The 13,821-nt window shown below is 33.1% G+C and overlaps 2 protein-coding genes across 3 annotated transcripts; both read right to left on the bottom strand.

Annotated features, from left to right (window-relative positions):
• Positions 1-2,658: 2,658 nt before the first annotated feature.
• On the bottom strand, positions 2,659-3,433 carry LOC107485508 (BON1-associated protein 2-like). Of its 2 annotated transcripts, none has more exons than XM_052260889.1 (2): positions 2,962-3,433; positions 2,659-2,886 (listed from the first exon to the last, which is right to left on the bottom strand). In XM_052260889.1, the coding sequence occupies exons 1-2, from the start codon at positions 3,403-3,405 to the stop codon at positions 2,764-2,766; spliced, it is 567 nt and encodes a 188-aa protein (XP_052116849.1). In that variant the 5' UTR covers positions 3,406-3,433; the 3' UTR covers positions 2,659-2,763. The 2 variants fall into 2 exon arrangements, with proteins under 2 accessions (XP_052116849.1, XP_052116850.1); XM_052260890.1 differs by having other exon boundaries at positions 2,968-3,433.
• An 8,240-nt stretch (positions 3,434-11,673) lies between these two features.
• Positions 11,674-12,790, bottom strand: LOC107485507 (uncharacterized). Its single transcript, XM_016106040.3, has 2 exons — positions 11,812-12,790; positions 11,674-11,710 (listed from the first exon to the last, which is right to left on the bottom strand). Exons 1-2 carry the CDS (start codon positions 12,381-12,383, stop codon positions 11,674-11,676), a joined length of 609 nt encoding a protein of 202 aa, XP_015961526.2. The 5' UTR covers positions 12,384-12,790.
• Between the last annotated feature and the right edge of the window lie 1,031 nt (positions 12,791-13,821).

Below are 13,821 nucleotides of genomic sequence, written 5' to 3'. Positions count from 1 at the left end.
TATTTTTAGACACTGTAACAGCAACTATTACATACTTTTGTCTTATGTTAAATTTTTTTAGGTCTAACAAAGATTGAATTTTAAATTTTTTGGTTATAGAAATTTTGAATCATATTATAACACTATTTTTTTTAAATTTAAATTGATAAAAAGAGGTATATAAATGATTATATTTTTCATTCTAATTAAGATAAAATTTTGTTTAATTTCATAAGAAAGAAAAGAAAAAAAAAAGGACGACTTTGACCGTGTATATAGTATCCTAACTCTATCATATAAAGCTAAATAAAATAAGGATAGGCTGGATAAAGGTAATTAGACGACATTAAAAAAGCATAAGGAGTCAATTATACCATTAACTAATTCAAACAATTTTTTAAAATATAGAATTTTGAATTTTTGAGAAATAAAATTATGAATAATTAGGATTAGTTCTACAAAATTAGAATCCTTCTCTGTGAACGTGAACACATATAATTTTGTGAGCGTGTAGCGCTCTCTCATGTTGTCGGTCCGTCGAAAACAATCGTTCGTCGTGCTAATGCTGTGTCCTCCACCAAAATTCTTTTGTGTGTTGTGCCGAGCCGACCTGCTTCGAATTCTCATTACTGAGAGTGGGGTGTTTGGATCTTTGACATCAAACTCTGCTTGGCGGGAGTCCCCACTATTTATGTTGATTCCTTATGTTGATTTCTCATTGCTGTGACGCACAGTTCTCCGTGCAACGTATCCTTGTGCGCGCGCGATCGGTCCCTCCCCGTGGAGCTCCTCCTATGTCGTCGTCGTCATGGAGCTCTTCTTTTTGAATTATTTTTTTTTTTAATTTTAAATTTTTTTTCTTAAATTTTGGTTCTTCTTTGTCATTTTAGATGATTTTTTTTCTAATTTTAAATATTTTTTTCTTAAGTTTCATATGTTTTTTTCTTTGTATTTTGAATGTTTCTTTTTTTTGGGTTTTAAATGAGTTTTTAATAATTTTAGATGGTTTTTTTAGTTTTCGAATGTTTTTTTATTAAAAATTAAAAAAATGGATATCTCGTTCTTTTTAGACTTTGGATTCTTTTGTTACATTTCGTATGTTTCTTTTTATTAAAAAATCTTAAAATGATTTTAAAAGTTTTAAAATGAATTTTAAAAGTTTTAAAATGTGTACTGTTGTTATTTTTCAAATTTATTATGCGTAATAGTGAAAAATGAAAATAGAGTTAGATTTAGGTAAGGTGAATTTTTTTGTGTGTTATTGAATCTTTTGTTGTGGTCCACGTTATAGTTAGTTATAGTTAACTGGTACCTTAATTTGTTATCTAGTAAAATTGTTAAACACTATAGAATTAGGAGGCAAATACAAAATTGGTACCCGAAAGATTCTGCTGTTAACAAAATGATATCTGACTTTTGTTATTGACAAAATGATCCCCAAAAAATTTTAAAAATTGACAAAAATACCCAAACATAAAAACATGACGTCACATTGAACAGAAAATGCTGATCCTTGCAGCTGTGATTATAACCAACTTTATCCCTCTCACTCTATCTCCAATTCTCAATCCCTCAACTAAACACCCCCAACCCTAAACCCTAATCTCTTCCCTTACCTCCTTTGCATCCTCTTCTTCCCACAAGCTTGATTCACTTCACCAACTCACTAGACTCGCCAAGTGCTGCTCACTCTTCGCCGTTACTCTCCTAGGTCAAGTCCCACGACCACAATTCCCTTCATGCTCTTTCTTTGCTTCTCAATCTTAGCCTCAACGATTACAATAAGATTGGATTCGTTGCTAAAAGAGTCATTACTCGTCTCGTTGTCATCGTCTCTGGCACCGCTGTTAAAAATTCATTCTCGGACTGTCGCGCCCTTGTAAGAGACGAAAAGGACAGAGAGAAGAAGGAAGCTGCAATGACCCTCTATGCTCTCTGCTAGTTGTTGAGGTTGTTGGAGTTTTTGCAACGTGGAAGGAAGGGAGAGAGTAGATGGAGAGATTCTATGAATGCATTTAGATTTTTAGTCGGGTTCTGAGGAATGGACGAGGTGCAGAAATGTCATTGTTGCAGCTGCAAGCTCCTCTCCTCGCTAGAAATACCATTGGAGTTCTCTACCACCATCATTGAAGCTCTTTCAAATGTCAGATCAGCATTTTTCGTATAATGTGACGTCATGTTTTTATGTTTGGGAGTTTTTCTCAAATTTTAAAATTTTTTGAAGATCATTTTATTAAGGAAAAATATAGGGTACGAATATATTATCTACCAACTTATTACCAATAATAATTAATTATTATATTTTAAACACATGTATAAGGAGACATATCAAGAAAATACATCTATAAAGACATTTTTATTAGACACCGTCATAAAAAAGACATTTTTATTAGATATATTCATAAAGACACCTCCATTAAATACAATCATAAACAAAAGTTGGTAAAAGTTGACAAAAATATTGTTGGTAACATAGCAAAATTGATTTATTAATAACAAATATTAAATACCATTTTGTCAGTGTCAGAATTTTTCGAATATATTCAATATTTACCTCTAGAACTAGATGCGAAAGCTAAACTAACGAAAAACAAATTGATCAATAACTAATTTATCGCGGATAATAAGTGAATGTACATATAATATGATATTTAAACTCTTAATATTTGTTTGGGGAGACGAGCAAACAGATTAGGACAAACTTTACCAAGTTGGTTTAACTTCGTAATATCTAATAATATAGTACCAGTTACATGAAAAACTAAATTAAATTACATTATATGATTATATGTTGTTCAATCTAATATTTGTAGGGTAGCGATGATTACCCCAGAAAAGTGGAACCCCAGTTACAGGCTCTTCATTTTCACGCATTGGCACTTGTTCCGTTCTCTTTGCTGCTTCCAACTGCATCGTCATCATCGAAGAGCATGAATAAGATGAAGATGAAGAAGAAGAAGAAGCAGACTGTGATGGTCTCACCCTCACCGAGAAATCAATGATCCCGTTTCTGTCACCCTTCTTATCCCAAAGCCTGTAACTCAAAAACTGTGCTCCAAATAACTCAGACACCGGAACGTGAGCCATTGCCACGCTTCCAGAACTGTAACCCAACCATTTCTTGCGCCGAACCTCAATGCTAATGAACCTGCAGGTGGCGGGTTCAACCTCCATTGAGAACTTCTCGTTCCATGAAGGGTAGTGTTTTGTGGAAGAACACTGTGCGTGAACAACTACGTAAGCAGCGTCGTTGTTGTTGTTGTTGTTTCTTCGTAATGGTTTCCCTTTCACGATCAGATTCTCTGCGTTCAAGATGGTTAATTCAATGGGGATGAGAGAGCTTGTTCTTGATTCCATATGCAGAGAATAATAATTAAAATGATGTTTGGCTTGTGAGGGAGATTTTATGGATTGGAAAGTTTGCATCAAATTAAAGGTAGAAAAGGAGGAAGAGACGTGCCCGGATTGAAATTCCTTATAGTCCTTCATACTCTATCTTTCTACTTATATATAAGTCCTCCTCAATTACTATAAAAAATAAGGTAGATAGTATGAATGAAGATTTTATAATTCTATTTATGTAAAATTTTTTTAACTTTTAGATGATAAATTATAGGATCAAATTTTGATATGTTATAAAAGTATTATTTTTATTTAAAAATGTGGCCAAATAAATAAAGAGAAAGTATAGAGAGTTAATGGAGTATATGTATAATGTGTACAATGAGATTTATGGATGTTCAATTCAGTAGGATATCAGATGTTTATTATCCTTGGTATCCAGATGATTATTCTGGATAGTATAGGTGTATTATGTTTGATAAATTAGTAGTATTTTACTCTTAATGTTTATTTTTTAACTCATATTAGACCAAATAAACAGTTTATTATACACATTGTACAGATATTTCATTAGCTCTCTAGCGGAATTCATAAATAAATAACATTTTTATACGAAATATTTTCATAAAAAATATTTTTGACATTTTTATTTGAATAACTCCCAAAAAATAATATATAAATAATATGAATTTAGCTAACATATCACACATTAAAATTTATTAATTAAAACATTTATAAAAAATACAAAATTAAAATCAACTATATATGTTAGATATACAATAAAAAAATAAAATATACTAAAATCAGTTATCGAATAAAATATATATTAAAATATAAAATATAGATTAAATGAGTTAAATATATATTGACAAATTTTAATAGTTTATTTTAGTGTGTAAATAAATAAATAATATATATATATATTTAAAAATTAAAGATAGGATAAGTTAAAAAAATATCATTATTTCATTTAACTAAATTTAATTACTTCATGGCTATTATTGTCATAATCACATATCCAATCATGATTATGATTAAGTGGTTCCTTAGCTTTTGTCATATGATATATACTAGATCGGTAATACTAAAAAAATTAATTTAAAGTTATTTTATTTTATTTAATTTATATTAATATTTATAATGATATACTATTTATTAATTTTAATATTATATAATTATTTTAGTAATAATTAAAAAAATATAGAATAAAAGAAGTGAATGTAAAATAACTTTAAATTATTTTAGATTAATTTCATATTATCTCCTAAATATTTTTTACTTGTAAATTCATAATTAGTTTTATCAATTGTTTAGCTATAGAAAGATAATTTTTATATACCAATTCACCATTTACCTTATTATTTTTAAATTTTTACCCTAACTCTAAGGCCTCCGCCCTCAAGTGCTTATGCTCCGCTGTCATCAGTAACACTGCTCTACATAAAATGATAGAACCATGGAGTTGAGAAACGAATTTTCATATCTAATTTCATACAAATGATTAATTATTAATGTTGACATTGACTTCGAACAAGGAAAAAAAAAAAACAAAAAAACAAAACAAAAAACTTCTTGTCATTAACTCATTATTGACTGCGTCAATATGTATAGTGAACATTTAGATGATTATGACATTAAGTCACGAATCCAACTAAGGCACTAACGTCATATATACTGAAAAAATAAATAAATAAATAACAACTATAAATATATACCAAAATTAATTATAAATATAAAATATATAATAAAATTAAATTAAATAATACATATATTTATATACAAATATACAACATATCATTAGTTCTAATAATTAATTTTAATATACAAAAAATATTTTCGAATAACAAATGTTTATTTGGTGGCTGGCTGGCTGGACATAGGAGAATTATCGTTTCTCTCTTTTGCTCGACCATACGTTTCTCTCCCATGACATAATTTATCATATTCTTTTTTTTTTCCTTTTGTTCCACCTATTCGTTTTGGGAGTATAAGTGGAGTGAATAATAATCAAAACCCATAACAATATTTTGAGTATTTTCGAGACTATAATGTGGGTTCTACTTCGAATGCTGCTAATTCGATGGCAATATATCGACAACAAGTAGAGGAAAGTCATCATGACTTAGTCAATTTATTGACTCAACAAATAACCACAATTCTTACCTCTACGATGGCTAATCACGAATCAAAATTCGAACGCCTTGTTAGACAAGTCGAACGTATTGCTCGAATCATAGATTATGAGGAAGGTGAAGGGCATAATGCTAGGAAAAATAATGAAGGACTCGAAAATGTTTTTCAAAATGAAAATAATGTTCTTAATCAAGAAAATCCTTATGTAGTTTCCCAAAGTCAAAATGCTGATGACATACTAGCCAGATTACGTGCTAATCATGGTGAAGAACGTTATCAAGTCACTAGAATTATGGAGGAAGTACTTAATCGAGTTGGCCTGAATGTTTATGAACCGGCCACACTTTGTGTCTGCTTTTCTCAAGTTGTTCAAATGGCCGAAGTGCCAAGAGGGGTAAAAAATCCAAAGATAGTCACAAAGTTTGCTGGAGAAATTGGAAAATCAACCACTGAACATATTGCTCGATATTTGATCGAGATTGGGAACTTAGCCAATGATGAAAATTTGAAAATGAAGTTTTTTCCTTCTTCATTAACGAAGAATGCATTTACTTGATGTTCAAATCTTAGACCAAATTCGATAATAACATGGAATCAGTTGGAAACCGCTTTTCACGCTCAGTTTTATCGACGGGAAATGAATGTGGCAGTTACTGATCTAGTGGCTTTGAAACGTGAAGACGGTGAAACCATTGATGATTATCTAATACGTTTCAAAAATGCTAGAAGTAGATGCTATGTATCATTACGTGAGAGTGAGATAGTGAAAATAGCAACCATGTGGCTAGGGTTTTATATGCGCAGAAAGCTGCTTAATGTGCATATCCCTGATTTAGCCCATTTGGCTGAAAAGTTTCGTCAGGTCGAACTCATGAAAAAAGAGAAAGAGAAGTATAGGAGTGAGCAAAGATCGAGGAGTAAACCTTTTACTCGAAAAGAGAAGGTTGCTTATGTGACCATGGAGTCCTCAGAGGAGGAACTTGATTTCGAAACAGAAGTCGATTTAGCCGAACTTAAGAAAGGCCCTCCATATGTTTGTTCTTTACTGAAAAAGCTTTCTAGTAATGAAAATTCAAATGATTCAAAACTAAAAAGTGAAAAGAAGTATAGTTTTAATATCTCGAAATCTGATGAGATTTTTGATGTGTTGCTTAAAGATAAATAATTAATTTTGCCTAAGGATAGAACTTTACTTTCGGTGAAAGATTTGAAAGGGAAACCTTATTGTAAGTTTCACCAAGCAACAAGTCATTCGACTAATAGCTGTGTTCGTTTCAGGGACTTAATTCAAGAGGCAATAATGGAAGGACGGTTGAAATTCAATGATGGCAAGAAAGAAATGAAGGTTGATGTTGATCCCTTTGATGCTAAAGCTAGCTTTGTTGAGCCATGATTTGGAGTGAACATGGTTGGCATGCCTTATGACTTTGATGTGGCTCTAGATGACTTTGAGTCACAAGTGAGATCTGTGTATCCCAAAGCAGGGGATGGTTTGCTGGATTTTCTGGTTCAGCAAAAGATCAAAGACTGGGATGTTTCTCTGTGTCCACGGTGCAATGCTGTCTTTGATGCCGAAGCAGCTGCAATCTTCGAGAAAGAGAGATGAAGAAAGAATTGGCTCATAGAGAAGAGCAGGCGAGCCAAAGGCAACCAATTCGGCATGTAGAGGGTCAGACTTTGAAGACCCCTCAGCCAAGTGTGACCACACCTTTAAGCCGATCTCAGGCAATAGGTGCACAATGGATTTGGAACTGCCAGGAGTTCTAGAAACGGGATCACTTGTACCGACGCAATTCACAATGGGGACATCGAGGACCTCCTCGAAACCAATACCCCTATTATTGTGGTCGGGCTAGAGGATATTCTAGAGGCAGAGGGGAAAAAAGAAACTTTAATCAGAGTAAAAAACCTCAGTCAGAGGTAAGCAAAGAAGTAAGCAAGGGGGCAACGCCTTCTATACACTCTCGAATAGTTTTTCCGTCTGATGGAGAAACTTATCCGAAAGAAATTCCATCTCCTACAAAGATGGAAAAAAGGCAAGACAATAGCCCAATCCTCATGAGTCGATAAAAACAAAGAGGTCGATGGTGATGAAGAGTATTTTGACGAAGGGGATGATGACATGATCGAAACAATTTCGATCATTCCAACAGAGTATCTGGGTGAGTATGAAGGGGACCCAGAGGAAGATTATGATATGGAGGATGAAGAAACTTTTTCCTTCATTCGAATTGAGGATGAGCCAGGGTATTTTCTTCGACCAACTAAAAAACAAATGTCTTATCTCTGCCCACTTCATATTACTACCATTTTGAATAGGTTCAAGATAAACAAAGTCTTGATTGATGGTGGATCAGCAATCAATCTTCTGCCTGAGAGGATGTTAAGGAAAGTGGAAAAACATCCTGATGATTTGTTTCCCACAAATATTGTTGTGACGGACTTCAGTGGGACTTCTACACTAGCAAAAGGACTGGTTACTCTGACTGTGAAGGTCGGATCATCAGAAACAAGAAGGTTATGTGCTCATCATCTGTAACATCAGTGGCTTCTTCATCCATATTTTGGGCAATGAAATCACTATAAGAATTGGTTAGGCTAACATTGTATTGGCGCTCAGGTTGCATGTCAGGAGTACAGTCAGGAGAACTTATCGGAAACCCCGTGATAGCAGCTATGTCTAAAAGAGACATTCCGATCATTCCACAAGGGAGGTTGAAATTGTTGGTTGTCCTGTTCCAGAAACAGGTCACAGCGCCAATCATCCAAGGAAGTGTTGCAGGTGAGAAATGGGAAAGTCTTAGTAGTTCTTGTATTCCTAAAGCCCCACAGTCAGCATTTTTTGTGGGTTCAAGATGTTGGTACTAGGCCGTGAAGTCGAACCCTCGAGGATTAATCTTTGGATTATTCCTGAAGGGTTTCTAGTTAATGAAATAGGAGATGTTGAAAGTCTGGTTGATCAACAGATCTTTCCCCTCAGCACTAGGAAAGAAAAGAAGTCTCTTGTTTGCCTTTTCTAGGGATTTAACTGGCCGTAGGAAACAATGAGTATCTGCACCCACTGTAAAAAGGATCAAGATTCTAGTATCCTTAATTTGAAGTTGAGGATCGTCAATGACTTCATCATTAACTTGATTTAGAATACGAAGGATTGGTGGAGTTGGTGGTGCTACTGCAGGGCCTTTACCTTTGTCTTGGGCAACAACATGAGAGGAGGAACCAGCCATTGTTGAACAGAGAAAAGGAAACAAAAGATTGGAAATTTTGTAAGGAGGTCTGATATAAGGGGGATTCAGAGAGCAATGAGTTCAGAAAGATTTGAACAAAGGTGAGATTGATGAATTTAAAGTGTTACTGTAGCCGTTACTGTAGAAGGAATGCGAATAGAGATAACTTCACAAGGAAGATAAAGTGGTAGAGAGAGAAAGCACAAGTCTCGGAGACATGCCAAGTGGGTCAGTATTAATGGAGAGTTAAAAATGGTAATTATTACTTATTCACGAGTTTGAGATTTAAATTTGGATTAAGTGTTTCATCTTCTGATAGTGCTATCGAATGCAAACACATTAATCCAAGGGGGCAATTTGTTGATCGAAAAATATTTTTGATAATGAAAAGTTGTTTCAGAGAAAGGTAGAGACAGTTTTCGAAAAGGTGCATGCGCAAGCGTGGAGCTGGAGGTAATCAACGCGGATTCGATTACGTTTGATTTATCAAAATTGAATAGGTCTAATCGAATAGCATATTCAAGACAGGTAATCGAACAAGATATTCAAATGAATGGATCAAACAGTTATGGTAGTGGAGAAGTTAAAGGCCCTATCACGCGAGGAAATCATGGGAAACGTTCTTAAACCAAGCGGCGGGAACAATTACCAAGGAGAATGCATTCAAAGTTGTGATCTTGTAATTAATTGTCAGTTACCTAAAATAGATTATAAATACTAGGAAGTTTTAGGGAATAAGGGTTGGAACTTTGAACTCAGAAAAATACTCAAGCACACTCATATCCGAGAAAATTCTTGAGTCTGCAATTGAGTTAACTTTTCTGTAGAGTCCCTTCCATGTTTTCATTCTTTTAATTTACCGTCCTGTAAACTTTATTCTTCAAGCAAATTTATCTTTTAAGCATCTTTTATCTTCTTTGTCTGATTTATTTATTTCTGCATCTTCAAATTTCCTTGTCAAAACCCTTTGGCCTAGTCGAAGGCATTCTGCTGCTTTCTTTCAATTTCAATGCAAACCTTTCTACTTTCAATACATTTTCTCTTTGAAAACTTTTATTTTATTGATTTTCAAATTTTCTTTTATCTCTATTTTGAATACCCATCTAATCGAAGACATTTTGGTGCACTTTTAGAAAACTGGTACCTACAAAGAGGAGTAGATTTCGCTCCCAAACCACTAGATATCGAACCACCATCGATTTGTTAAAAATCGACAAAACATAAGTCTTTGAAAATTTAAAAATACATTTAAGTTCATGACCTTTTTAGAATCTGAACATATCAGATTTCTAAGTCTAATTTGTCAAATTTTAAAAACTCTCTTATCCGTATCAACTAGGTCAGTACAACGGGAGTCACGTTTGATTTTTTTGTTGAATCTGACAGACTAGGGCTGAGCACGGGTAGTGGGTACCCGATTACCCGTCCGAACTCGAACCGAACCAATTAAATTGGTTCTGGAACCAACGGGTAATTAGGTCCAACCCGAACCAAACCGATGGCTTTTATTAGTAATAATTGGTTCGGGTATTGGCTCTGTGGGTGTGAAACCTGAACCAATCCGCGAACCCGATCATATATTAATTAAATAAAAAAATTAAAAATATATATTGCTTTTCTATTAGACAATGATTATTCACTATTAGTATGTTTGGATTTTAATAAGTTTAGTTTTAATGTATTTGGTGTTTAACATGTTTGTATTATTTCTATTAATGTTACATGTTTATTGTACTTGTTGAATTTTTAAGATAAAAATTTGGTTTTTTTTTAATGAATTTCAAAGTCATCTAGTACCCAATTACCCGAATCGAACCAATCCGTTCTTAATCAGTTTGGTTTGGTTTGGATACATGTACAAAAAATCATAAATCCGAACCAATCCGTTCTTAATCAATTTGGTTTGGTTTGGTTTGGTTTGGTTCGATTCTAATTTTATCATAAATTCGAACCAAACCGACCCGTGCTCACTCCTATGACAAATCCAAGTGAATGTGAATGATCAATATGTCTAAATTTTAAAAAATCAAGAACTTAAATGTATTTTTAAATTTTCGAAGACTTAAATATATACAAGTCAAAAGGTCAAAGATCTATTTATTTTTTTATGGTGCTTAATAAATTTATGTCTAATTTATCCATTAAGAAAGTAGTTGGTTTGAATTAATATAGTGAGTTAGTTCATAAAGCTATTACACTAACCGAAGTTAGTAAGACTTAATTTTACTGTTATAGAGCGCAGTTAGTTGTAAATCTTGATGACTTGAGTCTTAGTTACCACACTGTTATAAATAGACTTCTCTTAGCAAATATAATTAACACAATATAATCATTCTCATCAATAATAATTTTTTTTTCACATTTGTTTCGTTTTTCTGTAACTGTAAGATTCATTCATTACCTAAAAGATAAGAGGAAAATAAGTAAACTCCACTTTTGTTTATTTGACTATAAAAATTAGATTTTTGCACTTAATTAATGATAAAGTTAACATAACATATTTTGAGAGTATTTTTTGATTTATTTTTTTAATTCATTAAATATAATTCATTACGATAGATTAATTATATCAACTAATTGATTTAATTAGATATTTAAATATCATACAATTTATAATTATGTATATCAATTGATTGAATATAATTATTAGAATATAATTAGAATCAATTAGCATTATTCAACCTATAGTTTCACCGAATTTTTAATTAGATTCCTATACTTTTTTTCTTTTCAATCAGATTCCTATACGTAAATATTTTTTTCAATTAAGTCCCTATTAACGTTAAACGTTAAAAAAATGTTACTACATTATGAAATTACTTGTATACCCCTATCTTCCACCTTCTTCATCACCTTTTCCTTTACCATTACTTGTATAATCCCAACCTTCACATTCACAGGTTGTTTGTAGTAGTCTCAACTGTGAAATTTGAGTAGTTAAGATGAAAGCTAGTTTTAAATCAATCAAAAGGTACTCGGCCATGAAAATAGGTCATGTGAAAATGTCCAGAAAATTCCAATTAAGATTCCTACACAAAAAATAAAAAATAAAAAATGAAGAACTTATGCAGATAACACAATTAAGCATATTGACAAGTATGACAATAGAAAAAATTCAAATTACATATACCTCAGATAATTAGATGCAAATTGAATACCCTCATTGGAAAGGTATTCCAAATGTTTTTTCAGAGTTTTCAAAATAGAAACATGAATGCTATCAAATAATATACTTGGGGTTTTGGACTTCAAAGCAGCTATAAGATCCTCCAACTCAAATGGACTCAAAAATAATAAAGTACTGAATGACCTTAAACAAGCATAAATAAAAAAGACTTCAAGAACAGGAACATCATCTGAATTTAAATTTTCGGAAGAAGAGGGTAATTGCAACTTTGCCTGAAAAATTTTGAACTGTTCATGACCAGATATTACAATTACAGGAACATCCTCTGGTGTGGAATCTTTGAAAACCTCATTCAAATCACTACGAACATCATCAACTTCCATAGATCTCTGATTAAGATTTGTCATGTCTCCTTGGAGCTGACCCATCTTACCCGATATGACATTTGCCTCATAAATACCATTTCCATTGGCAACATTGATGCAGGTTTCCTTGACATCTTCACACACCTCGACATTCAAATCAAAATTACATTCCCGCTGCAGCTTCCCGCCGCCCAAAGATCCCCCATTCATGCTGATTTAGGAACCAACCTATCTGAATCACCCAAAATCAGTTGAAGAAGACGACGACATCCATAGCGGAAGAATCGCCCAATGTGACGACGGCGCGCGATGCACAGCCAGAAACGGCACTGAGGGTCGCACCATCGTGAAGGGGAAGGTGAAGACGAAGGTGCACAAGATGGCTGGGGTGTATGGCGATAGCAAGGGGAGAGAGAGAGGCACCCAGCCGCCCTCACAACGGCTGTTCCTTCATCTTCGTCACTGAACCACTGCCGGCTTCATACTCACCGCCGCCTTCGCTGGTCCACCGTTTGTATACGCTTTTCATAAATTTTCTTTTTTCGGTTCATTTTATTCAGATGCGAAGGGAGTGAGAGCAGGGATGAGAGAGCAAGAGGTGAGAGCGGGTTCAAAGAGGGAGGGTATGGAGTTTCTGAATCTAAAAAAATAAAGGATATTTTTGGAATTCAAAAAATATTGAGGTAGTTTAGATTAGGTTTTTTATTTTTAATTTTAAAATATTCTTTTTTTTAAAGAATACTAGTGTATGAACCCGTGCTCAGCACGGAAAAATTTATAAAAGTGAAAAAAAATTTATATGTTTAGATATTTAAATAAAAACACAAAATAATTATTATGTTAAAAAATTTATAAAATTATTATCAAAATTAAAGTTTAATTTAAAAATAATGAGTAATAATTATTTTACACTTTTTTTAAGTAAATAATTATACATTGATACGGAGTTGGTCATGTGTAAAAACTGGTTTGGGCAAGTACAATCCAATATGAGATAAAGTTTGTCCTTGAGACTTATTAATTGTCATGGCAAACGATACTATTATGAAAAACTGTCTTCGTTGGAATCTAACTGGGACGGTTTCATTTGTTGGTACCATATTCATTCTTGGAATCAAAGTAATATGACCAACATTGTTACCCGTTAAAACTTCACGTTCTATGACATGATTTCCAAGCTTCCTAACTTGTAGCCTTGTACCATTACAAAGACAACTGGATTGTCTCAGTAACATTATTGGAACACCAATCTTGAGTATTAATTTATGTGGATTCAAATCAGAGCAATTTATGCTATTCAGTAATTCAAGACCATAGAGATCTAGTTGACTCTCCATATTCCTTTCATCCATACAAATCGAATCCGAACTAAGATATAATTTTTTTCTCTACAGGAATGATAGCCATCAGATGGTTGTTGATCTCTTCAACGATGTCTAGCGTGGGAGCCAGTATAGTTCTTGCTTTGAAAAAATCCTTTGAGGACATGTTTTCTAAAATATTTTGATAAGAAAAATGAACCAACTCATCAAATGACTGGTCCAAAGAAGGAATAACAATATCTCCTGAAAGACATATTTCAGATTCACCATCCATATTGTCACCTATTACACCATCACCAACTTTCAATAACCACTCACCAAATCGC

This window comes from Arachis duranensis, chromosome 4 (assembly GCF_000817695.3).
Source record: "Arachis duranensis cultivar V14167 chromosome 4, aradu.V14167.gnm2.J7QH, whole genome shotgun sequence".
Classification (NCBI taxonomy): Eukaryota; Viridiplantae; Streptophyta; class Magnoliopsida; order Fabales; family Fabaceae; genus Arachis; species Arachis duranensis.
The sequence above is the reverse complement of the archived record's forward strand: the minus strand, read 5'-3'. Positions and strand labels throughout refer to the sequence as shown.

Excerpts from the sequence above, each read along its gene's own strand:
- LOC107485508 (XM_052260889.1), bottom strand. The coding sequence starts at position 3,405 with ATGCAAACTTTCCAATCCATAAAATCTCCCTCACAAGCCAAACATCAT. Across the intron at positions 2,887-2,961 it reads TCATTGATTTCTCGGTGAGG|TTGGAAGCAGCAAAGAGAAC; the intron begins GTGAGACCATCA and ends ATGACGATGCAG.
- LOC107485507 (XM_016106040.3), bottom strand. The coding sequence starts at position 12,383 with ATGAATGGGGGATCTTTGGGCGGCGGGAAGCTGCAGCGGGAATGTAAT. Across the intron at positions 11,711-11,811 it reads TTTGCATCTAATTATCTGAG|GAATCTTAATTGGAATTTTC; the intron begins GTATATGTAATT and ends TTTTTTGTGTAG.